Here is a 24,756-nt window from a genome sequence, read left to right as displayed (position 1 = left end):
ACTAAACTTATTCTTATAAATTTAACTGTCAGCGTAAACCAATACCATTTAATTTCATATGACCAAAGAGCAACTTATGCTAGAAAATGGCACATAACTAGACAAACTGCAGAAGAAACCCTGAAAATCAAAGTCAACATTTTAAGCCTTCAGATTAAGGGCTCTGATTTTCAGTGTATTGATAGCTAAAGTGCAGAGTAGCTTCTCAACACATTTTCTACTTTGCAAACTTTGGAGTACAAGGAAAATAAGAACAAAGAGGAGAGGACAGCTAATTTTAGTGCTTCTGGGCTAAAACAAAATAACAACAAAGAACTACTGAACCATGAAGCAGTTTTTTCCAAGCTGCTATTTCAGTTACAGTCTTCCTTTCCCCAAGCCAGTGCTGGAAATAAGATGCCAGCTTCTACCCTATCAGAGTAATACAAGCACCTTATTTTATCCTGAGGGGCACATTGAGAGCTTTGTACTGCTTGCATAATGATTCTGTACATTTTGCTGCACCCAAAATGTGTATTATAGCTGACAGGAAAAAACAGCATGATTTCTTTAGTTTCCTTCTCTCTCATTTGTTGTCCCTGGTAAGAAGCATCACTTCTGTAAAGTGAACTCGATTTGAGTTTTGCCCAGTACATTTGAACAAATAACCTGAAAACTCATCCCTCTGACAACTTATTATTACAGCACTAGACTAAAGCTTCATAATTCTGAATTTCAAACGTGTGGAAAGAGTTTTGAGGAGAAAAACAAGATCTCAGGATCACAGGATTATTCAGGTTCTAAAGGACCTCAGGAGGTTCCTATCCAATCTCCTGCTCCCAGCCAAATCAGCCATGAGATCTGACCACATTGCGTGGCCTTTATCCAGATGAGTCTTCCTCCATTCCATAAGGCTCAAATGGTACAGCTTCCCCAGGCAGCCTGTTCAGCTGCTTGATTGTCCTCATGGTGAAAAAGGTTTTCCTTACATAAAGTCCAAACCTCACAGTTTTATTTCTGTCCTTTGCTTCTCCATCTTCATCTTCTCGATGAGACTCCTTGTAGGTACTGGCAGGCTGCTACTATGTGCCATTGAAACTTTCTCTTCTCCATGCTGAATAAGCCTACTAAGATTTTAATCACAAGATTTTCATCTATAAATTTCAGTTAACAGTAAACAAGGTATAGAGACAGTTACCCCCCCAACAATAAACCCAAACTTTCAGGTCTTAAAACAAATTGGTGATCTTCAAAGAAACTGTAATCACCTCACATGACTGGATTTTTGAACTCTGATCTTTCTGAGGTTTTCTCTGCAAGTATTTACTCAGAATAACCCATTTTACATTTCTAGCACCATCAGTACTATTCAAGAGCTGAGAAAGTCTCCTACAATTTAAGGATGAATGGGTTGCTTTTAGTCATTGTTTCAAAATAAAGCAAATTGAGAATAGAGGACAAACAGAGAGGTTTCTCTCCCGAGTGGCAAATGACTAATAAATTTGGGCAACCAAACAGAAAGCTAGAACAGAAAATGCTATGCTGCCTTCATACACAGCAGCTACAGCAGTGTTAAAATATACTGGGTTAGGTTCATAATATTGCTGTTAAAGTTCGCTCTTCTCTAAGGAGCTATGTGCTATTACTTTGCAAACCTTCACAAGAATAAATTATGCTTTCCAAGCATTAAAGACACATTAACATGACATAGGTCATGGAAAATTCAAAATTCAAATACTTACTGAATCCAATAGATCAGAAACTAAATCAGTATTAGAACAAAGAGGGCTACATTAACTAAAATAAAGCTCTCTGAAATAATTAAGTGATTTTTCAGCCACTATGATAACACATATTACAATGGCTTAGATAGTCATCTAGACACAATTTCACTTTTAGTCATTTACTGGAACTCATAACCCTCTGGCCCAATTCCAGCAGATTTCTCAAATCCAATACAAAAAAATTCCAAGTTAGCCTGAGCAGCCACTAAAAACCTACACCATGCCACATGAACTACAAGCTGCTACAAGACAGATGCAGCCATACAGCAGCACATTTTAAAACTGTCTTCACTTTTCAGTGCTCTTCAATTACATTAAAAAAAAAGACTCGACAACTAACATTTACTTCTCTCACCATTTCACTGACTACGTTATTAGCCAGTTCATTCACTTGTCTCCCTAAGAGACAAAGTCAGTATGCATATTTTTGCTCATAAATAAATGTTTAATTTCTTAAAAAATTTCCATGGAGCTAAAATCTGTTACACTTAATCATCTCCAGCTTTACCTTACTTCTCAAATCAATAGGCCTAATTAAGCACTCTCTGCATAGCTGAATGTAAAACTGAATGTTTGTTAAATGACAACCAAAACATTGTTGTCCAAAAACATTTTAGAAACCCAGTTGAAGCTACAACAGTATTGTGAAGCTAGATTAAAAACGAGATTTTTTTTTTATAGACATGAGGCTGCAATCTGGTTACTTATTAAAACCTGAAGTTTAACATTTTCAGGATTTTTTAAAAACGAGCTTTCAACTTTTTTAAAACTCACCACAATTACCACAAGACTTTCAAGAAAAGCTTAACACACACAGCTTCTCACACATGATCACTCTTATCACTACCTTAAATGAATCATAGATATACCTTTTATATCATTAGTTTTTATGGCAGCCACCAGAAACTGGGTGATCTTATGGCTTTATAACATGGTGGACAACTCCACTGCATACTGCAGAGCTCCACTGACTTGACTGCACCTCTCTACATCAACATTGGACTTGAACCAGAAACTCCTGATGCATTTCAGGTCTCCTGTCAAGAGTACAATCGAGCTGTGTTGTCTGCAAACAAATATTAATGGATTCTATACAGGAGATTTACTATACATAGGAGTTATACTATATAGTTATACTATACATAGGAATGCTTCCTGGGTTTCACCCCTGCCTTTTATTCTCCTCTGTCCATCAGAGGCCTAAGCACTCTATTTAACCATGTGGGTTTTACCCCTCTTTCTTTTGCAACTGTTTTCTTAAGATAAGCTATGAATTATGCTGCTGTTCCAAGCCAGCTCAGCTGCAAAGGTTGTTTGAGAACCCTGCCCACTGGGACATGACTCCAAGCAGAAGGCAGGTACATAATGCTTTCTGGTTTCAGCATGGCAATGAGAAGAGCAGCAGTACAAACAGTACTTTGCAACTTTTAGATGGGAAGATGCAGTTGGGCTTACTGCACACTCTGCTAACTAAATGATTTTATAGTCATTTAAAACCACTGGTGCATTCCTTCTGTGCTCCCAGGATGATGCAGTTTGCCCTGTTATGATTGGCATTGTGCTGGTCTTCAAGTCTTCACACATCTCCATCTAGTAATGGCAGGTTTGAAGTGTCTCACAAAGACAAAAAGATAGGAGAGAAACATTTGGGGATTTTTCTACATGTAGCACTTCTTATGCTTTAAGAGGTGCAGAATGCAACTACTGACCACTAAGTCTTTTATTCATTTCAGCAACTCTGGTGGCAGAAAGTGCCAAGGGGAGAATGGGGGAAATTTACATTGCCAGAGGAAGAAAAACATAATTTAAAGATAAGGCAGGCCACCTCTAAAACTCAACTGAAAAGTTTTACTCTGATCCAAGGGAAACAAAGTGCTACTGCATCTCACCTTGATGTACTGCCCTCAGTTGAAAAAAAAGAATGAGTAAGTAGCCATATCTTCAGGTTTCTACAGTATAGAAGCTCCTACTTTCCAAAAGCAGAAGGATGTATAGTATACAGATAAAAAGTGCCCTTAAAATAGCGACTGGCAGGCCTGAATGCCCAAAAGGTCCAAATTCACTGGAGACCTTGAAGACTTTCAAATGCCAAGGACACCTGCTTACAGCTGCTTGAACTTTGGAGAAAGCCTTTAAGAAACAATGCACTGAAGTAGCCAGAAGTTTATGGCCAAACATGCATTATAAAAAGAGGTAAAAAAGTTGTCTCTGCAGGCCATCTCTCACAGCTGCAGGTCCAGCACTGTGACAAATGTGAGTAGTGTGACAGGCTTGTTTAGGTGTGCAGCTCTGGCTTCCCAGCAGGCACACCAGATGGCTCTCAGTAGGTCTACACAGCAACAACTCTCTTGGGCAAGAGAAAGAAACAGAGGAAAATACACAGCAGCAAAATACCTCTGGAGGAAGCTTAAGCTAAGGCATGTGTAATGATTATGGTCCTGCATGAGAGATCTTTGTTAAATAAATTACAAGTGCAAGCAAATTACCTCAACTGTTGGGAGGTGCAACTTCGACAAATGTAACGACCATGGGCTTTCTAATACCAGTTCCTTAAAATCAATCTCCTTCAACTATAACTACGTATATGTAAACTATATGTAACAACACAACACTTGCATTTTTACTCCTTCTGACATCTCTGTCTTACTATGAATTTAATTAAAAATTACTAAGTAAATGACAACAAAATACCCTCAACTGAAGAGCAAAACTAGAATTCATAGATTCATTTTTGCTAGCTCAAACATAAAACTAATTTAGCATCACCGTTCCAAGTGTTTTAATGTTTTTGATCCCTTTTCTCCCTGAATATCAGCCAACACACAGCACTGAATACCAGAGAAAATAAGAAAGTTAAATGGAATCCAAGTATGAGTGCTACTTGGCATATTAAGCATTTTTCTCACTAAATGTATAAGCATACAATACAAAGGCATCTCAATTAATCACATTTATCTTACATGAATAAAACCATTTCAGATTTTGGTCCTGATTCCTCAAACTACAAAAATAGACTGCTTAGCCCCATAATTACAAAAGAAGAGTAAGCAAAATGTTTCTCTTTCAGCCACAGGGGAGTCAATGAGAACGTACATGCAGTCTCACTGAATGGGAAGAGATGTTTCTGAACATGTCACCTGTTGCCAAAAAGATAATCAACAGCAGTATAATTTGAAATCCCTATAGTAACACAGGTTATCTAACAGAAGTTGCCAGTAAATAAAGCATAAGGGGGAGAGTACAGTCAAAAAAATAAGCTAAAAGAGCAACCTGGAACATATATTTAATTTCAGCAGTGGAGCATCAGTAGTCCCTCACATACTTAGCATTGCTAAATTTGAAGTCCTCAGATAAAATGACGTTATTAGAATTCTCTCTGGCATGTCATGCTGAGCACAAACTCAACATAAGCAAATAAATACTCCTTTCTCACTGGCTTTCTGCCAGTCAGACTGCAAACAGAGGCCTCACACAAAAAACCAGTCATCCCTGAAGACCCTGAACACTGTCAGTGCACTCCTAACTTACTGGACCACAAGACATTGTAGAGGTCTCCATGTACCATGCAGAAAAGCAAAACAGGATACTGCTCTGTCCTCATTTGTTTGAAAGATGGGGATTGGGCACATTATCTCTCAAACATGAAAGACATTAAAACCACATCAAATCCTATTTCATATTTCTGAACAGCTTGTCAGCTAAGTTAAAACATTTGTATCTTAAGATTATTAAATGCCATCACCATAATTCACAAATACCATCTTAATCTTTCTAAATAAAAAGACATGAGCATTTTGATTTTCACGCCTTCCAAGCAGTCTGCCTTTCAAACTTGCTGTGGCAAGGAAAACCAGAGACAGCAAATTAATCCTGTAAGACTTAATGGAAACTGCTGAATCAAGAGAGCCTTCTATTACTCTCTTCCAAGCATTTTCTCGTTCTCTGAAGTTGCAAATCTCAATATTATGTTTTCTTTAGGAGATTTAGGTCTAACATGAAAAGTGAACAAAAAAAATTCTGGAGAAAGTTGGACCACGTAAATGCATTCCTACAAGTCTCTACACTTTTCTTAGCCTCAACTCTGTGTGACAGAGGTCCCAGATACAAATACCGAGTAGAATCAGCAGTATTAAAAAGGAAGAAGTCATAGAAATATGCAGTAAAACTTAAAAAGTGACTGTCAAAAGATTTCCATTTTCTCATTTATTTAAGGTTACTTATACAGTAACCACGAAATAATATTTTGTATTTTTTCAAAAGAGAAGAATCAAATCACAACAGGTGCCATGAAACAGCAAAAGAGAAGATTATGAATTTTTGTTTTCTGAAGACTGACAACATCCCCTCCCACCACAACCTGTGACTTGCATTCCCAGTGAAAACATTAGACTTACTGTGAAGCAAAAAAAAAAAACCACCAATCTCTGTGTTCTAAAGAAACTGGCATACAGTTTCAAAGTAATCCTTTCAAACATTGCAAATTTAAATTTTCAAGAGACAAGCTGACACCTACAAGCTCAAGATAAGATCATTAGTAATAAAACTTATGCTCTCAAATACCCATATTTCCAACACTGATAAGAACTGTTTTAATAAATTGTTTTTCTCCTTGTCCGACAATCCATTCAAGAAGATGAAAAAAAGGGTAGGATCAAATAGAGGCTTCAGACTTGAATCAGTTCCTCATACAAGTGCTCAAGATGGACCACTAAAGGTGAAAAGATTGCCTTTTGCCAAGATGCTGAGAAAGAGATTTGCCTAACAAATCTACAGCAGAATCCCTAATAGATACTTGTACACTGTATTAAGCAAGGTGGTATAAGAGCAACCAATGGCACAGTGCATGAAATGTGCATTTGACCAAGCTGCCAGCAGCCAACATGTAATGCTCTCCACACATCAATTCAGGAACAATTCCACCGCTTCTACCCCACAGGCCCCACAGCACCTTCACTAGCTATGACTGTATGCTAAACTGCAAATTGGACTAGACTTCTAAGATGCTTTTTCAGAGCTTTAATATATAACAACCACAAAGAATCAAGATGATACCTCTGTTCTCCAGAAAACAACAAATTCATTACACTGGTATTTCTCATCCTCTGAGTTTTCAAGGTGCTCTGATAGCATGAAAGCATTACAAAGCGTTGCTCACCAGTCTGAGGTGTTGAACTTACCACCACAGGTACAACAGCTGAGCCCAAAAGTATTGTTTTCCCACCAAGAAAAGGCTAATAGCAGGACTTAAAAGTTGCCATAATGCACAAACATTGCTTGAGTTCAGGAGGCTTGTATGCATCCAGGTGAAAAATTTCTACTCACGTGGTATCACAGTAGCCTACAGAGCATCCAAAGGAGGGCAATGAGGATGGTGAAGAGCCTTGAGGGGAAGCCATATGAGGAGTCACTTGGTCTGTTCAGCCTGGAGAAGAGGAGACTGAGGGGAGACCTCATCACAGTTTACAAGTTTCTCATGAGAGGAAGAGGAGGAACAGACACTGATCTCTTCTCTGTGGTGACCAGCGACAGGACCTGAGGGAATGGTCTGAAGTTGTGTCAGGGGAAGTTTAGTTTGGATACTAGGAAAAGGTTCTTCACCCAGAGGGTGGTTGGGTATTGGAACAGGGTCCCCAAGAAAGCAGTCACAGCACCAAGCCTGACAGAGTTCAAGAAGCATTTGGATGGTACTCTCGGGCACATGGTGTGACTCTTGGGGATGGTCCTGTGCAGGGCCAGGAGTTGGACTTGATGATCCTTGTGGGTCCCTTCCAACTTGGCATATTCTGTGATCTAATCCACTGCACAAACTGGGAAGACTTCAGTGACACACGTTAGAGAAGAGCCATCTCCCTACATGGTTTTTGTGGCAAGGAAGAAATACATTTAAGCCAAGAATTTTGGATATTCACATAATTAAAAACATTTTAATGCTTTTTATCTCACTTCCTGTCCTTATTTTCTCACAAATTTCTGAAAAAAATCTTGTGACTGTACTCCCAAAAGTCACTTTTTTTTTTAATAATTGTAAACCAATTATTGTTTAAATTTTATACAGAGCTATTTACTCCAAAAGTAGGTGCCCCTTCCTCATTTTAACTGTATTACCACAGCAAGTAATGAATCTTTAGAAAAATCAGAATGCCTTTATCTCTTCTTTGTAGTGGCTAAATACTAAAAAGGGAGCAGTAGCAGATCAAGAAGTCAAAGAAAATAAAAATCAATTCACTGTTTTCTATTTCTGGAATTTATTTTTGTGCATTTAAGTCACAAATCCTTTCCCAAAAGTACTGACGAAAAAGGATTTTCTTCCATCCAGACATGAAACAAAAAACCAAAAACCTCACACCACAAAACCATGAGAAATCAAACTAGGGACCCAAACAGAGAAGGCATGAGAAGGGAATAAGAATCAAGAAGAAAAAGTCTTATCCTATGATTGCATTTGTATGGAGAATGAAGAACTTACAAACACAAAGTATATCACCTTGGCATATACAAAAGCAATAAAGGAATTGCACAGTTATATACACCTGTTATATGTACCTTGTCGTAGCAATTAATCACATGTCAGACACCATAATATCATCAACTGTATTAAAGTGGCTGAGATCTCTTAGACATTGTTAAATGGCTTTCATCCCTTTCCCCCAGTAATCTCTTGTGAGGTCCAGCAGAGCCTGGCTTCTTTTTTTTTCTTTTTTTAATTTTTATTTTTCTTGCTTTAGAAATAAACCAATGACTCAGATTTCCAAGGCTTTGAATGGGTTCACACTTTCAAAATCAACTAACAGTGGAGGCTGCAGGAAAACTCTGGCAATTTAAATAAAGCTGGATAGAAGGGATTTCCACCAAAGCAACTACCATTAAGAAATCTGGCTATTTAATACTTGATAATTTAACACTTAAGAGCACAACATTATGCCAGACAATGTTGTGGAGAAACAAACAATTCCTAAGAACTCCTTACTGCATCCTGATGCACTTGTTACCAAGGAAGGGATTGAGGGATTGTTTATATTAGCTTTACACCTGGGGAAGAAAGAATGAGGAAAACGGGAGCTAAAGTTGCAAAGTATAGAAGGTGGTGTTTTTGAAACCATGTCTCTAAGGAACTGTCAAATTTTTTCTGACAATGAAATACAAAAATTTCTTTATAAGGTTTTTATTTGCTTTCTCTATGATAAAAAAACCTGCAAGGCATCAACGAGAGCATAGCTTTTTGCAATCTTTGCTGGCATCTGGCAATCTCTGCTGGTAAAATGCAGTGAATTTATAGAGACCTCAGCAATCAACTGCCAGAAGACTAAGAATAAACCCTTAGGCAAGTTTTAAAACAGGAGATAGTTTAGCATTTTTGTTCTCACAGGATTAGATACACCACTTTTACTTTTTCTTCCCCCTCCTCCTTTCACAAACAAGTTCTGTTGGTGGATTGCTGGTGCAAAGGCATGGGCTATAGTAGACCATGTAAAAAACACAGAGTTCAGAAGTAGCTTCTGCTTTTGACAAATTCAGCTTTACTTAGAGGAAGTCAGCCAACAGGCAAAGGAGATGAGCCACTAGGTGGGAGGACACACAGGTATCTGTTATTTAGCTGGCAACCCAGTAAAACAGTCTTGGAAACTCGTTGCGTGCCACAGCATAGCAATAACTTCAGCATCACAGCAGAAACACAAGTTTCTCTTTTCTGAATCTTCCACTAAACAGTAGCTCTACAATAACCTACAACATAAGCACAAAGGCCAGAAAGATTGGCAGGGCCCACAGCTTAAATGACTCATTGATAAGTGAAAGCTGGAAACATCAGACAAATGAAAACAAACACCATCACTAGCATAAAAGTACAAAGCATAACCCAGGTTCAAACTAAATCCAGAATCCCTAAAGCAGGGAGAAGCAGTCTGTGTGCTGGCACTGCCTCGGTGAGTTTATGGCTGCACAGTGACAAATGAGTTTGAAAGGACCAATGTTAAAATGCAATAAACAGGCAGAGCTGGCGCCACTAAGATTTCTCCCATCACATTCACCTACCACTAATATCTCTCCAGTCTCATTCACCTGTAGTACACTACCCAGTAGTCCAGTATATTCTCTACCTTCTTAATGCATCCTACCTATTAAGGGATAACTTCTCAGAAGTAACACTTTTCTTAAGAAAAGGAGACAGAAAAACAATGAACAACTAACCAAGTCACTTCTACTAATACAAAGAAGAAAACTATTAAAGAGAGTGTTCCATCAAATTCCTATGAGGGTAACTTAAATGATATATTTCTCCTTGACTATTTTTCCCTAAGATTCCACTGTTATAGAACTTGCCAATAAAATTCATCAACATATAAGTAGCATTCACACCAGAAGTTTCTTGACCTAAAGTTCTGGGGTCAGCCAGGTAAAAAACAATTACTCCAACCTGAAATCATTGTTTTGGCACTGTTTTCCCATCCATAAAAGGAGGTATGGATGAGATTTCTTTGCAGAGAACGTTGTAAATTGTTAGCTTTGTTCCAGTTCACTACAGTTTCTTATTGATTTTCTCTCGTTTTAGCCTGCATTGATTTGTTAATCCCTTCTCTGTAACAGTTCTAATGACAAACTGAAAATGAAAAACTGCATGCTTTAGGGCCTTTTCCACCAACTCCTTGCTTCAAACCATATTTTCACTTGGATTTGGAACATGTCCATGCACATACCCTGGGTTAGATCTGATTCACCTTAAACTAGGTTGGGTGCATTTTACATTGAAACCTTTCTGTTTAGGCTCCTCATGGATAAACAAGGCAAGCAAAATCATGTCAGTGAGGCAGAACTGGATTTCTGCACTAACAGTCGTCACCTTCCAAGGTTGTTGCTTGCAAAGACTTTGTCTTAAAACCAAGCACATTTTTTTAAAGTAATTTTGCGGCACTGCCCACGGTTAATTAGCAGGCATTAACCGCATCGTGCATGTGAATGGCACTACTGAACATTTGTGGCATTTGTTGGTGTGAAGAAATCCTTCAGAGGAGCAATGAGCTGGATCACAGGTTATCTCTGAGCTCAAAGCTGTGCACTGTTACTAGAACAATCTATGCAGAGAGATGGGACCCACTCAGTATTTTTAAATTATGGAACATTCTATGAGCATATGGAGATCAGAGAGTTACAACAAGGCAACTTAGATTAGTCATTTTGCTGCTAACAGGCTCATTAAATACAGCTGCCAATTTGGTCTCATTGTTAGGGCCTCACAACTGACAGCTGATGCATGTCTGCACAAGCCATGGCTACCACTGCAAATAGTTTTAGTCTCTTTTCATTTTCCCGATACTTTCAGAGATCTCCAAGTGAGGTATTCATTTGGAATTCTAACTGCAACACACCATCAAATGGAAAATTAATTTATGAATTATGAAGATTAAGGCTTGCCCACACTCACATTTGTAACACCTGTCATCACATGCTGGGTGGGTCTCCACCTTCTGACTTCATCCCATGTTAGTCCTGTCCTACACCACCCCATCTGTCAGCAAATCAACCTTTCCTGGTCTCCCATACAAAGCAGCATTACCTCTGGCTGCTACTTCAGTGCTACAGTACAACCCTAGCAGAGCAATTTTGGTCATTTTAAACCAACCCTCATAAGCAAAAGTGATAATTTGAAAACCTCTAGTTTGTACTCACACAGCATACACACTCTGGCACACAAAAGGTAGTGCAGGAATTCTCCCTAGCCATTCACTTGGTGTGACTTTGATTTCCTGCCTCCCTTTCTGCAATTCCAGCTGCAGAGAAATTGGTATGGATGACAGAAAGCACCTGCTGGGAACCAGTATCATCTCCTCTTTGCTTTCCAAAATGTACAGACCCAGAGTTGGTGAACTAGCCTCTCCTTATAACACACTGCTATTCTTAACTTCCAGAAATGACTTTGCTATGAATGTTAAATGTCTCTCTACCCAGGCCATAAGATATTCTTTACAAACCACAGCCATGTCTTAATGGGATAAGAAAAGCACAGAATAAGTGGGATGGCTATCTAGCCAAAAACTTGCATCTGGATTTCAGCAGTTTGGTACTGCTCTCAATTTCCTACTAGAGGGAACCAACTGACCTAAGAAATAAATCCCATTTCCTCATTTCCTGTGACATAACTGTAAACTCTCAATGTTCTTGCAGCATTGCCAAGATTAGTGTTACTCTCCTACACAGGGCATGCGGAGCACACAAACACACCTAATCAAACACAGACTCACTGTATTTTGTATGCAGACTGTAGTTTCAATCTTTTGATACATCCTGTTTGGTTTTTTCCCTCCTAATAATAATTTCAACAATTTGGTCTCTTTTTTTCATCCTTAATTGCAATTTATCATTTGCACAGTGAGTTGTACTCAGAACCCACTTCTCTATGACCTTTATTTTCCTTTATTGTCACTTAAAATGAATTGATAAGACAAGAATTCAATACAAGAATATTAAAGGGATCATCCCTATGTTACAATTTTCATCATTGCATCTCCAAAACAGCATAACAAAATCAATCAAGGAAGATTCAACAATGCCATTTCTCAAAGGACATGGACCAAGACCAACTTGTAAAAGACACCAATTTATGACTATTAAAAAAAAAATCGAATAAACAAACAAAAAAACCTCACCACAATACACAAAAACATACTACTTGCTTACCAAGTGAGAAACTCCACATCACTTCAACTTTTTTGCCTCCTTCCCTACCACCCAAAGCGGGTTTTTTTAAGGGGCTTATTGGATCAGTTACTACACATATATTCTCAAACTCCGACCAGTAAAATCTGGTTTAGGAAAGCTCAACTTGTTGTTTCTCTCCCACAAAAATATAAACCTCTTGTTTTGAACATTCAAAATAAAGAAATTTACAGTAGCCAGTCAAACAACTAAATATTCAAAACCCACACACACAGCACAGAGATAATATGTAATACTATCAGGCTATTTCTTTTAATACCCTTTAAAGTCTCAACTAGAGCTTCACTTACAAAAAGGCCTCTAACAATTTTCCCTGTGAAGCCAAAAAATTACAAAAACAGTTTCAGGGGTTTTTTAAACAAAAAGTTCCATCAATATCATTGTGACTACATGTTAAGGTAATAACTATGCTTATTTGTTAACCTATCAGTTATATAATAAACAATTAATTGCCATCATAGCAGATAGATTAGATTTCTTTTGTAGGCAGTTGCTTAATATTTTGCAACATGAATGGGGAAAAGGAAAAAACCAAGAACATACTAAAACCAAAGTTACCTTTCAAACACAAACAAAAATGACATCCTACTGCAACTCCACTGAAAAGAACAGCAGTAAACTTTGACTGCAAAGGGCCATGAGAATGTGGGTATTCATGATGCCATTCTCTGAAAAAAAGGAACCATATAGTGGATCCAAAGCAATCTGTATAGCACGGGATGAACACACACTGAGAGGAACATACACACTGGAACTATGGATCACAGTAGGATCAGGATAAACACAGTAGGCATGGGTTGCCACAAGTTTATCAATTATTTTCATTCCCTGACACAACCAGTGCCTACATCCACCATCAAGATTCAAGTTGAGTGACGGTTATTTTTCAATTTCAGAGATCCCTCCTCAGAAACCTGTGATTTAACACAGCTTGCTTTAAGTAGAAAAGGATATGATGAAAACATGGCTCCATGTGAAGCCATGCACATCCAAAATAACTGCAGCCCTTCCTTCCATCCAGCTTAGCAAGAAACATTCAGCACTGCACAGAGACTCTTCGCTTCTTTATTGCTGCAGCAAATGTTTGCTGCAATGTGAATGACACGCTGAACATACCACAAACAGTAGAACGACAGCTATTACAGCCCCAAAAATATCAAACAGACTGGAAAAGCATTTGGACAAGGAGGAAACATTAAACCAGGTCTTTGTAGCATCTGCTAAATAGAGAGACTCATCATATTTCGGGCCGTTTGTATTTAATTGTCCTTTCATCTGAAGAGCAGTGGATGTGAATGCGCATCAGGCGGCAGATGAGTCAGATGTTCTGAAGAGGTCCAATCAAGGACGCCCCGCAACACAAGAGCACTGCATGCATAATGTCTCACACAGCCTCTTCTCAGTGCCTTGGCCTATTCCATGGTGGATATGCACCAAAGCACTGAGAAGAAAATAGTAAATAGACCTGCAGTCACAACATGCAAAAACTTTAAACACATTTAACACCAGGAACCTCCACGCACTCTTAAAACTGCCAAAAAACCATACTCAGATTAGTGGATAATTAGCTAAAACTCAGACTTTTGTTCTTCTTTTGTTTCAGAATAAAGAAAAAAGTGCTCATATTTTTCAAGGTCAGTGTTTTCAAATGAGTTTCTCAGATGAAGTCAAACTCACAATGGAATAGGTCACTGACAATACTTCAAAAATCAGGTTTTGAAGCGGCAGACACAGACACTATAACAATTTCAGTTCAAAGAAAGGAGAATCCCTGGTCTTTGGTGGAGAAAATAGGTAAGCCATGGGCACAGAGACAAGGAGCAACATAGGAGGTTAAATTTCCTGCACTGTCCTTGAGGTAAACTAGTGCGTCTTTCATCCTGTCCTCTAATCCTTAGATTAGTTTCTCCACTTTGGCTTTAACAATATTAACTGAAGTGCAGAAGCAATCAGCAGACCAGAGCTTTGCCAAAAATTCAGTTGAATCATTAGAACTGATTTATAAAAACAGACCATGGATAAAAATCTTTAGTTGTAATCCTCAACTGTTAAACTGTCTCTCTGCATTAAACACAAAAATTGGAATTGCTGATTCAAGGTAAGCATGAAAAACAACTAATTTCTCTATATGTCTTTTAATTCAGTTCTCAAATCCAACCCTGTCTCCATATGACAAGAAATGGAAAAAGGGATAACTTTTGTGTTAACAAAAAACAGCTCACTCTACATAGTCTACATACTGCAATTTAATGCATTTTCAAGTATAAATTCTTGCTTTGGCACTATTTTTTAATCTTGAAGTGAAACAATTTAGGCTCTTACTATCTGTTTTTTTAATTTTCTCATCAACACAACTCCTCCTAGGGTACAAATGATGCTCTTAAATCATCTTCGTGCTGTTATCTCTGCAAAGAATGATGTCTGCTCCAGAACACTGCCATCACTAATCACTCAAATCAGGTCTCTCACAGGTCTGTAAGGAGGAACAGCGCTGAGGGCAGCAGAATAAGGATGAGATTGTTGTTTCTCTTTCTTTTCAAGGAATGTACCTGAACGCATCCCTTCACTTTCATGGATCACTCGTCCTGCCAAGCTCAAGTTCCCCTGTGCAAAAGCTACAACTACCTTGGCTTTGTATTGTTTGAGAAATGACAGAACTAAGTTCTTGAGACACTGCACAAAGCACAGATGAAAAACAGTGTGAAATAGTTGTCTACGGATAACTAATGACAAAAAAGTAGGGACACCCATATCAAAATGAGTAAGAAAGCTGTCTGAGACCCAGTGGACTCAACAATGACTAAACAAATTACTCATTAGTGCAGCATCATGGGCTCTGAAGCTCCAGTTCACCTCTGAGAGTGCACACATCCACAGAACACTGATGATGGGAAAGAGAAGAGGTCAACTCTTCTAACCAAAGTCTTGCCATGGGAGACTACCAGGAGGCAGAGATGCAGTACCGACAGTGCAGCTGAAGCTGTCAACCTGTACTTTTGTACCCTGTGAATTTTGACAGCCAGCTACCCCACAGGGAAATGCACACCTTTCGACTGGTTGTCTGCCCAGACGGAACCTGCACATTGCCTGACAATAGGTCAATTGCCATATCACAGAATCATAGAATGGGTAAGATCAGGGGACCACAGCAGGTCATGTAGTCCAACCTCCCTGCCCAAGCAGGGTCATCCTTGAGCACATTGCACAGGATTGTGTCAAGCAGCTTCTGGAATATCTCCAGTGAGGGAGACTCCACAACCTCTCTGGCCAGTCTGTTCCAGTTCACAGTTATCTGCACAGCAAAGAAGTTCTTCCTCATATTCAGGTGAAACTTCCTGTGCATTGGTTTTTGCCTGTTGCCTCTTGTCCTATTGCTTGGCACCACTGAGCAGAGCCTGGCTCCATCCTCCTGATATTCTCCCTTCAGAGACTTATAGACATGGATAAGGTCCCCTCTCAGACATCTCTTCTTGAGAACAGGTCCAGTTCTCCCCCTCTCCTTGTAAGAGAGATGCTCCAGTCCCCTCACCATCTTTGTCACCCTCCACTGGACCCACTCCAGGAGCTCCATGTCTCTCTTGTCCTGAGGAGCCCAGAACTGGTCAAAGCACTCCAGATGCAGCCTCACTAGGCCTCAGTACAGGGGTAGGATCACCTACCTTGACCTGCTGGCAATGCTCTTCCTAATGAAACTCATACACTGCCTCTCAGACTCTAAAAGGACAAGAAAATGGTTTGCATGCAGTCTAAGTTGCATGTGGTGTCACACTACAGCAAACAACTTGAGTCAGGTTTTCTTTCTGATCATCTTTATGCTTGAGGATAAATTATTCTGTAATCAAATTAGCCACATGAAAAGAAAACCTCCAAAGCCACTCAAGGATGTTATAAGGTAAAGAAATATTCATTATATGCTTATACAGCCTGAGCTAAAGCTGTAGCATTATTATTTATAGGTTGGAGAAAGGCCATTGGCTAAACCATTACAAAGACCTTCACAGAATGGTTTGAGTTGGAAGTGACCTTTAAAGGTCATACAGTCCAAACCTCCTACAATAAGCAGGGACATCTTCAACTAGATCAGGTTGCTCAGGGCCCTAACCAATCTGACCTTGAATGTTTCCAGGGATGGGGCATCCTCCACCTCCCTGGAGCAACCTCTTTCACCACCCTCAACATAAAAAATTTTTTCCTTTTATCTACCCTCTTTTAGTTTAAAACTATTATCCCTTGTCCTGTGGCTACAGGCCCTACTAAAAAGTCTGTCCCCATCTTTCTTAAAAGCCCCCTTTAGGTATGGAAGGTGCTATAAGGTCACCCCAGAGCCTTCTCTTCTCCAGGACGAATCACCCCAACTCTCACAGCCTGTCTTCATAAGAGAGGTGCTCCAGCTGTTTGATCATATCTGTGACCCTCCTCTGGACTCATTCCAATAGGTCCACCTCTTTCTTACGCTGAGGGTCCCAGAGCTGGATGCAGCACTCCAGATGGGGTCTCACAAGAGCCGAGCAGAGGGGCAGAATCACCTCCCTTGACCTGCTGGCCACACTGCTTGTGATGCAGCCCAAGATGTTGTTGGCTTTCTGGGCTGAAAATGCACATGGCCGGTGACTGCCAAGCTTCTCATCCACCAACATCCCCAAGTCCATCTCCTCAGGGCTGCTCTCAATCCATGCTCCACCCAGCCTGTGTTTGCGCTTGGATTGCCCCAAACCACGTGCAGGACCTTGCACTTGGCCTTGTTGAACTTCATGAGGTTCACATGGGCCCACTTCTCCAGGCTGTCAAGGTCCCTCTGATGGTATCCCTTCCTTGCAGCATATTGACCACACCATAGATGGTATTGTTGGCAAGCTTGCTGAGAGGGCACTTGATCATACTGTCCCTGTCACTGGCAAACAGTGCTGGTCCCAATACCAACCTCTAGGGAACACCATTCCTCACTGGTCTCCAGTCTGACATCAAGCTATTGACATCACTTCTTTGACTGTAAAGATCCAGCCAATTCCTTATCTACTAAGTGGTCCATCAAATCCATGTCTCTCCAGTTTATATACAGAATGTTGAGTGGGACAGTGCCAAATGCTTTGCACAAGTCCAGGCAGATGATGTCTGGATACTGGCTTATCCAATTCCTCTGCCAGTTCCCTCAGGACCCACAGATGTATCACACCAGATCCCACGGACTTGTGCACTGTCAAGTTCCTTAAATGGTCTCAAACCTGGTCTTCTCCTATAGCAGGCAATGCTTCATTTTCCCTATCCCTGCCTTCGCCTTTGGCAACTTGGGACTGTGTGGCTGGAGCACTTTTTGGTTGGTTTTAATTCTTCAGCCTTTTTGAGAACAAGGCTGTTCTTCTGAAGCTTTACAGGTTTTCTTTAACCCGTTGCTAAAGTTTAGTGCCCTAGATAACTATACTCTGAGAGTGGCACCTGGACAGATCAGTAATCCAATATTAAGCCAACAAGGCTGCACTTTGAACAAAGTCCATCTTCTATCACCTGTTTTCCCATCTCTGCTTTCCTGACGGTCTCCCCTTCTTCACTTACCCTACACCTCAAACTGTAGATTTATCAAGCATCATAACAGATTAAGAGTAAGCATACTGGGCAGAAGACCTGGATCAGCCATGAACCACATGTCTCAATCACACCACAACATTTTGTTCCTACCCACACAGTACTGGGAATTTCCACTCTTCTAAGCTGCAGTAAAACCCAGCAGAACTGTTTATATGGCTGTGCAAGTCTCTCCCCTGGCTCAGAGGGACCACCATTTGTGATTTGTAGGGTGCTGCTTTTTGGAGTTACAGACAAAAGTAGGGTTGCAACAGGACAGAGTCCCACCTCATCTGTTACACTGTGTTGCAGGTGCAACTGTCTCCTGCACACACATATCCTCCTGATATTAGAGAACTTGGCATCTTTTGCTACTGGTAATTCTGATTCCACCAAGGAAAAAATCAGTTTCTGAATGCAAAATCCTTTTAAAATATTTGAAATAATTGAATCATATTAACTTCTGAGCTTACAGGAAGAGCAGCAAGGGCTTGTGCTGCAGCATTTGAAAAGGTTCTATTAGGAAATTGTTCTGATTATTTTAATGCACCAAAAAGAAAGGTGGGGAGAATGATAATTTTCTTCTTTACCTGAGATGCTCCATTTAGGCAAGGCACTGAAACAGGGATGTTACACAACAGCTCCAAGCATTGTTCAGATGCTGTGCACAACTCTTGCCCGTCGGGAACCACTGCATGCCTTCCAAGTTGCCCATAGTCCGCTCTGCCCCAGGTGAAAACCTTGCCAGTTTCTAAACAGAAAACACAATTCAAGATTACTTATTCACTAAGTTTCTGGAACATGTGGATACCAATTCAAAACTAGAACTTCTTAATGCATTTTACCTACAGCTTCAAAAGCCTAGTGAAAACTTATTTCTGGGAGCAGAAGAAAAAAAACATTAATTACTAGCTCAAGATATTATGATATACTTCTATTAACTTGTTTTCTATCAGAATAACATCTGTATGGTGGCCTGGGCTATAAATAAAACCATGTCAGTAAAGCTGCATAACCTGGATATTGTGAATACAGTATATACACTTTGGTTATACAGAGGACATATTTTAGGTTAACAGAAGCACACATAAAACAGTTTATTCTGATACATAAAAGACATTTCTTTTCTATTCCCAGTCCTTACCATAGGGACATCCATTGCATGACCTGTATTTAATACAGTTGATGTCTTCCTGATAGAAGTTACCTTCTGTCACTACTATTGTTAGCAGAGTAACAGCCCTCAGGACAGCAGCTGGTTAGTTAGAACATCACCACAACTGTCATTAAACACTGGAAAAGCACTGGTTTGTTTTCACAGGAATCACATGCTGACCAAGGAAACACAACTTCAAAGGAAATCAGCAGTATATGGCTCACCTTTCTCTCCACATATTATACCACTGCTGCAGAACTGACACCAAAATGCCATTCTCCAGTATGGATAACATCCTTAAAGCAATGCTTTTAGCTTTGGTTCCCAGAATTAAGAAAAAAAAAATCATACTAAGTGACAGCTTTATTTTCTTAATGAAGTAACTAGATCTCTGCAGGTAAGTCATAAAAAGCTATCCCTCCTGGGCTTCCAATTAAAAAAGTTATATACACACAGCATAAGTTAAAGTTCTCAACTTGGTTTTAAGGAGAAGCAGCAACCCACATTCCAGCCCAGACAGAAACCTGCAATGACCTTGAGTTATGTACACACTTCAGCAAAGCCTCAAACTGCTCTCCAGAGTTGAACTCCAGTCATCAAGTTTATCAGTCAAATTACATGGATTTGGGGAAAATACCACCCAGTCAAGCCAGTCTGCTTAAACACAGGCTCTTCTCCCTGTCAGTCAGTACCTACATTCCCCACAGAGGGGTTGGGCACAGGGGGTACTGGTCACCAAAGATGACAACTGAAGGGTTTCTAAACAGATGCCAAAACACCAATCTTCAGAAATCTAAACAACTCCCTTTTCCTTTGGATGCTGTTAAACTCACTTGACAGGGACACAGATTGGCACTCCTGGTTTGGGGAGTTTAAGGTGATAATGTATTTTGTAAATAAACTGGAAACCTCAGTTTATATACACAACAAGTATATGCATTTTCCTTACAAATCTGCTAGCAGTGGTATTTCTTCGCCAATCATCACAAGTTTTTCAGATGCATTCTCTGTGTTCACTGATAATGTTTCTCCTGAAATAATTAAGTGATAAAATTAGTTGTCCTTTTCTCTCAAGGGCAGAAGAAATTTCTTCCTTCACAGCTTCCCAGCAGTTCAGGGAAAAGCTGAAACCAGTCACATACTACTTTCAGTACAAGTGAGGTCTCTTAACACAGTAGCTACATTTTGTTAGGTTAAAGGATTAAAATAAGTTTCATTAAGAGAACTACTAATATACCTTACAGAGATAAGGAATACAGTTTGAGGTTTAAAAAACATGCTTGCTCCAAAGTTAGCATATTTACTTCGTAATTTATATAGATCCCTCCTAAAAACATCTGCAATTGCAAAAACTGCAAAACTCCTACATCAGCATGTACACAGTAAATTTAAATGTAGACTAACCTTCTGGTTTTTACATCAGACCAGGTTGCTGCACCTATCTAGAACCCTCTTAGTGGACTAGGAAATGTTAGGCAGGCCGCTCTATTTTGCAGCAACTACAGGAACTGAAACTGAGTTTTATGAAATCTAAAGCCAGAAAGAATTTCTGTAACATATAGTTAGATGACCAATATACCACAGGCTCTCAAGCCCTACCCAGACATTGCTGTATTGACCCCTAGGACCACAGCTGAATTAAAACATTTCAGCTCTCAGAAGCCAAAAGCATCAAGTGCCATAGGCAAAAACATCAGCAACCTGCAAGGCCTCTGAAAAGGCCAGTAGTGTATTGATAATACAGACCCACATCCTCACAGACAGTCCATAACACTATCCTGTACACAGAGGTAGTAAAAGTTTCTCTCAACTCTACTTTTTGGGGAAAAAAAATTCTTTCCCCAACCAAATCTGGTTCTCTGTCTGGACCCAAGAAGAACAACAAGAAACACCAGCCACTCATATAAGGAAAATCATCCTTTGCATCATCACATCAGGGTACTGCTAGAGTGGAACTGAAGACTGCAGCATGTATGAAGGATTAAAACAGAAATAATGCTTAGCTATAATAAAACACCTTCCATCCACAGATTTTATTTTCTTTCACTGGACAAGCAAGCAAAGAATTACTTACACATGCAAAATCAAACAGAACTTTTAGGAGAATGTAAACGGTTTCTGATTACCGACAGAAATCATTGCAATTATCTTTTTCCTTTTTGCCACTATAAGGGAAAAAAGTTTCACGTGGTTGTTAGAAGGAAAAAATGGAGAACATCTATTAAAAAAAAATTAAAGCCAGATAAATTAATTTTTGCTTTTAGGACAAATTTCTTGAATGCCTAAAGATTAGGTAACAACCAGTTCCTTCTCAGTACTCATCAATTCAGTTATCACTTCTTATTGAGAGATATTCCTTCCCCAGATTTATTCCTGTTTAGTGAGCATTCCCCCTCCCATGCACAGTCTCCTGCTAATAGACAATTGTTTCCATTTTTCAGCCAAAAACATCTGCCTAGGGATCCTTTACAAAAAAAATAGAAGGAAGTACATAAATCTGAGTTTTCTGTGCAAGTAACAGAAGTCGATTTAGATGTGCCTTCTCTATGAAATACTGATTATACTTTCAGCAAACAAACAGAACAAAATAAAAAAACAGTCTCAAGTGGAAATTTCAGGCTGAGGCAAACACCAGTGCATGGAAAATTCCGCCAAAGGTTAAAGTCTTGTCAAAATCCTAAGCAAAAGAAAGCACTGAGCTATGACAGAAAGTGTTAAGCAATTGTAATGAGAGGTATTGCTACTGTGCTACTTATAATATAGATGGTATTTTAAAATGTTCTAAGAATATTTAAGAAAAAGACATTAGTCATACAGAGTATGGAGGTTGCAGGATGAATTACTTAAGAATGAAGGGTGATATAACAAGGACTGATGGTCTAATATTAGACTAGAACAGATTTTAATTAGAAGTCAAGAAAACATACACAATGATGAGTCAACTGGACAGAGTACATCAGCCATGGAAGTGGCTGAGGCATCAGAAAAAAGGAAAAAAAAAAAATCAAAAAAAGATATTTCATACCAGACTCTATACAATAAGAGGGCATACAAAAGGCAGGAGTTATTTCTACAACTTTCGTGAAAGAAAAAAGCATAGCACACAACGTTAGAAAGCTTTTCAAGTTCTTCTAAGATACTAACAAAGCTTCCTAAGACGTAGTTCTTGTCATGTTCTGAGCATGGAGGCTCCAATTCCAAAAGACACTTCAACTCCTCTACTGTGAACATCTACATTGTCCCAGAGGACTTTATTGCAACTGCTCATTTTTTCAGGAGCAAATGCTACATCACCTAAAGGCTAGAGCATTCCAAACACTATTTGGAATTAGGGAGTAATAGACATAATTCATGCATCCTGTGTCATTCCAGTGTACAGTCTGAATGAACCATACAGTACAGCAGTTCAGAAAGCTAAAAAAAGACAGGGGGAGAAGATTTTTAAGAAAAACTTCCCAACAGTTCCCTAAGTAAACAGTACATACAACAGTATTTTACACTGTTTGAAATTCTAAGTGATCATACAGATCTAGTTTCCTCGTGCTCTTTGAACTGTAAACACAGCATTTTGCATCAGTGTACACACAGCACCAAATCATCCAAAACACACACTCGTGTCCCTCACAGAATACAAATGAAGGTACATACATATTCAAGTGCTCCAAGCACTACACTAGCAAACCACTACCAGAAGGGCCCTTCTGCATTTGCTTCACATCATCCTTCTGTCCAAAGCACAGACAGTTGAGAATGGCCTCAAAATTACAAGTTCGCAGCCTTCGGAGTATTGCAAATCCAGCAACATTGCATAAAGCACTTCTGGTTGCTTCCTGCCTGACACTATAGCTCTTCCTGCTGCTGAGGCTGTAGAGTATGTCATTTTTCCCTGTTAGCACCTTCTTAATCAATCTGCTCAGCCACATAAGTATTTGGAGAGAATTAGCAATAAGAAAATAAGTATCTTAGTTTTAAAAATAGGTTGGTTTCTCAGTAGAACACAACAGACAAACAGGCACATTAAAATTTACTTATTTTCACTAGATTAAGATTTATCTTTGTATCAATTTTCCTGTTTAAAGATAATATCACGATTGCATTAGTGTTATCTCCTTGAAGTCTCTATTTGGTATCCAGGCAAGCTTTGAACTATCTTTCATAAATACTAGATGAAAGAGTTCATCTAGGCTATCTCAATTCACAGTTGCTTTAACGATTACTTTTCAAATGAACTCTGGATATTCACACTGAATGTTTAATTTCAGACTTGAAATACGAAGTTCTATATAAAATCCCTAATGCCTCCTTTCACATGAAAATTCACAGGGGCAGGCATTAAAAATTGACATTTAGAAGTTGCCTCTTGCCTCCTCCCTGCCCCACACAGAGCAACACTTCTCCCACATCTACAGATCTCTGCTGTCCTTCAGGAAAATCACTAATGTCCTTCAATCTTTCTGAGAAACTTCCTCATCTACCTAGAAACAGCCTTTGTGCAGTGCAACCTTACAGAAAAACATTAATCTATCCATCCTTAATTCCTTCTTGGCTGAAGACAGCTTTAATTCAGCAACTGGAAACCAGGCATCACTACCATCCCTGCAGAATAACACCTGTACTTGTGCATGGTTTCAGTACAAGGGTTTAAATGGCCCTTGATCCTCTTACACAGGAGTTCAGTGTACCAGAGTTGTCCACATCTCTTCACACATCTTCTTTCTATGACCTCCTTACAAACTTCTGCAACTTCATATAATAAGGCACACTCCTGAGTTTTTTCCATATTCATTCATAACAGCTATTAAAAATGTATCACTAAAACACAAATCTATGCATGGTATTGAGGTCATGCCTCATCAGGGAAGTTCAAACAAGGCAGCAAAAGCATTTCAGAGATGACAGCAACAGAAAACCAGAGATATTTCAATTGCCACTTCCAGCCTTCTGCAGTCAGAGGCTGCAATACACAGCTGGTTCAGAATAGTCCCCAGAGCATCCACACAACGTGCTGCAGTTCCCAAGGTTTTCCAAGCACCCTGTAAATAGGTTTAAACCTTCAACAAAAGGCCACAGGTGTCACAGAAAGAGAACCAGTCCTCCTGCAATAGGTATGGATTTGTCATTTAAAACTCCTATAATCTTCAAGTGGGACAAAAATTTCTGCCATTCTGAGCCACATCAGATGTCCCCAAATCTGGTGATCAATTTAACCACAGGCATGTGGGCAAGACAGGGGATTTCACACCACTTGACTTAGAGGCTCATCTGTGATCCAGCAAACAACTGGCTTCTCACTGTGATCCATTCCTCCTGCTAAGAAAAAAAAAAAAAAGAAATAAAAGGAGAAATCATACAATCTCTCTTCAAAGACTCCTGGAGATATCAAGACATTGAACATCCAAGGACTTGTATGACAATGTGATATAATGAAACATACTCAGCCAGGCAGGTAAAGCCACAAGGATGTGTGAGACTCACCAAGAGAAGACACCAAGACCGTGACATCCTTTCAACACAGACTAAAATATTCAAAGCACAGACTGAGAATTCCTTAGGCACCTTACATGGAGA

At 39.4% G+C, this 24,756-nt stretch overlaps 1 protein-coding gene across 9 annotated transcripts in view; it reads right to left on the bottom strand.

Annotated features, from left to right (window-relative positions):
* Positions 1-24,756, bottom strand: part of SERGEF (secretion regulating guanine nucleotide exchange factor) — a 149,304-nt gene that overhangs the window by 98,544 nt on the left and 26,004 nt on the right. For all 9 annotated transcript variants that reach the window (XR_007907246.1, XR_007907245.1, XR_007907247.1 and 6 more), the window contains one exon: positions 18,623-18,783. Coding sequence is in view for 6 of the 9 variants with exons in the window: in XM_051804334.1 (XP_051660294.1) it covers positions 18,623-18,783 (161 nt within the window). In the remaining 3 variants the exon portion in view is untranslated. The remainder of the gene's footprint in view (positions 1-18,622; positions 18,784-24,756) is intronic.

The sequence above is a fragment of the Manacus candei genome, unplaced genomic scaffold (assembly GCF_025592945.1).
Source record: "Manacus candei isolate 608988 ecotype Guabito, Panama unplaced genomic scaffold, ASM2559294v1 h1tg000060l, whole genome shotgun sequence".
Lineage (NCBI taxonomy): Eukaryota > Metazoa > Chordata > Aves > Passeriformes > Pipridae > Manacus > Manacus candei.
This window is presented reverse-complemented; position numbering and strand designations above follow the sequence as displayed.